General features: G+C 60.1%; 1 protein-coding gene across 1 annotated transcript; it reads left to right on the top strand.

Annotated features, from left to right (window-relative positions):
- Positions 1–38: 38 nt before the first annotated feature.
- Positions 39–752, top strand: SDRG_15422 (hypothetical protein; the record flags this gene model as incomplete). The annotated part of the gene is made up of 2 exons (XM_008621593.1): positions 39–668; positions 716–752. Exons 1-2 carry the CDS (start codon positions 58–60, stop codon positions 750–752), a joined length of 648 nt encoding a protein of 215 aa, XP_008619815.1. The 5' UTR covers positions 39–57.
- Positions 753–769: the final 17 nt, after the last annotated feature.

Here is a 769-nt window from a genome sequence, read left to right as displayed (position 1 = left end):
CCTCCACAAGCCGCCGTTTCGCAGCAGAAGTTTCGCCTTTCTATCTTGGCCACTGCGATGCCGTCCAGAGTCGCGCCGGCGACGGCTGTGACAGAAGACTCTGCCTTGCTGCGATGCCGCCTCTTGGTCGTTGCGGGCCTTGTCTACCTCGTGACGTCCCTTGGCGTCGGTCTCTGGTACCTCGCACTTCTTTCGCCCAGTCTTGCCAACGATCTGTGGTGGGCCGGGTTTACCCCGACCGGCGACGAAGCCTTGCTCATCGACCTCGTCAACGCCCAGTTGGCGCTTGTCGCAACGTCCACTTTGAACATTTACGCGGCGGATGCGACGATGCACAAGCGCTACAACATGTCGACTGCCACCACAACCGTGTCGCCCACGTACGCCCGGCGCGTCATCTTGACCGAGCTCACGTCCATCGAGTACGCGGTGCCGCAGCTACGGACTCTGGGCGCGTCCTGGTCGATGCGCGTGAATACACAGCACTGCTGGGTGGACTTCAACCAAACGTTCGAGATTGCGCACACCGAGGGGCGTCAGCAGCGCTGCAAGGACCAATTTGCGACCAACGGGGCCGTGTACCTGGAAGCTATTTTGCGCAATGTAATCTGGACCGACTTTCAGGCGATTTGGGGCGGCGACGGTGCCCCGTTCACGGTCGCCATTCAGTTGGCTTTGGAAGAGACTGCGATTGGACAAGCCTTTTTGAACCAAGTGTCGACGGCGCGCGCGTCGACGACGATCCAAGATGAGCTTCTCTACTGGCAAA

Source organism: Saprolegnia diclina (genome assembly GCF_000281045.1).
Source record: "Saprolegnia diclina VS20 unplaced genomic scaffold supercont1.91, whole genome shotgun sequence".
Classification (NCBI taxonomy): domain Eukaryota; phylum Oomycota; class Saprolegniomycetes; order Saprolegniales; family Saprolegniaceae; genus Saprolegnia; species Saprolegnia diclina.
Note: the sequence above shows the minus strand (reverse complement) of the source record. Positions and strands in the feature narration are given on the sequence as shown.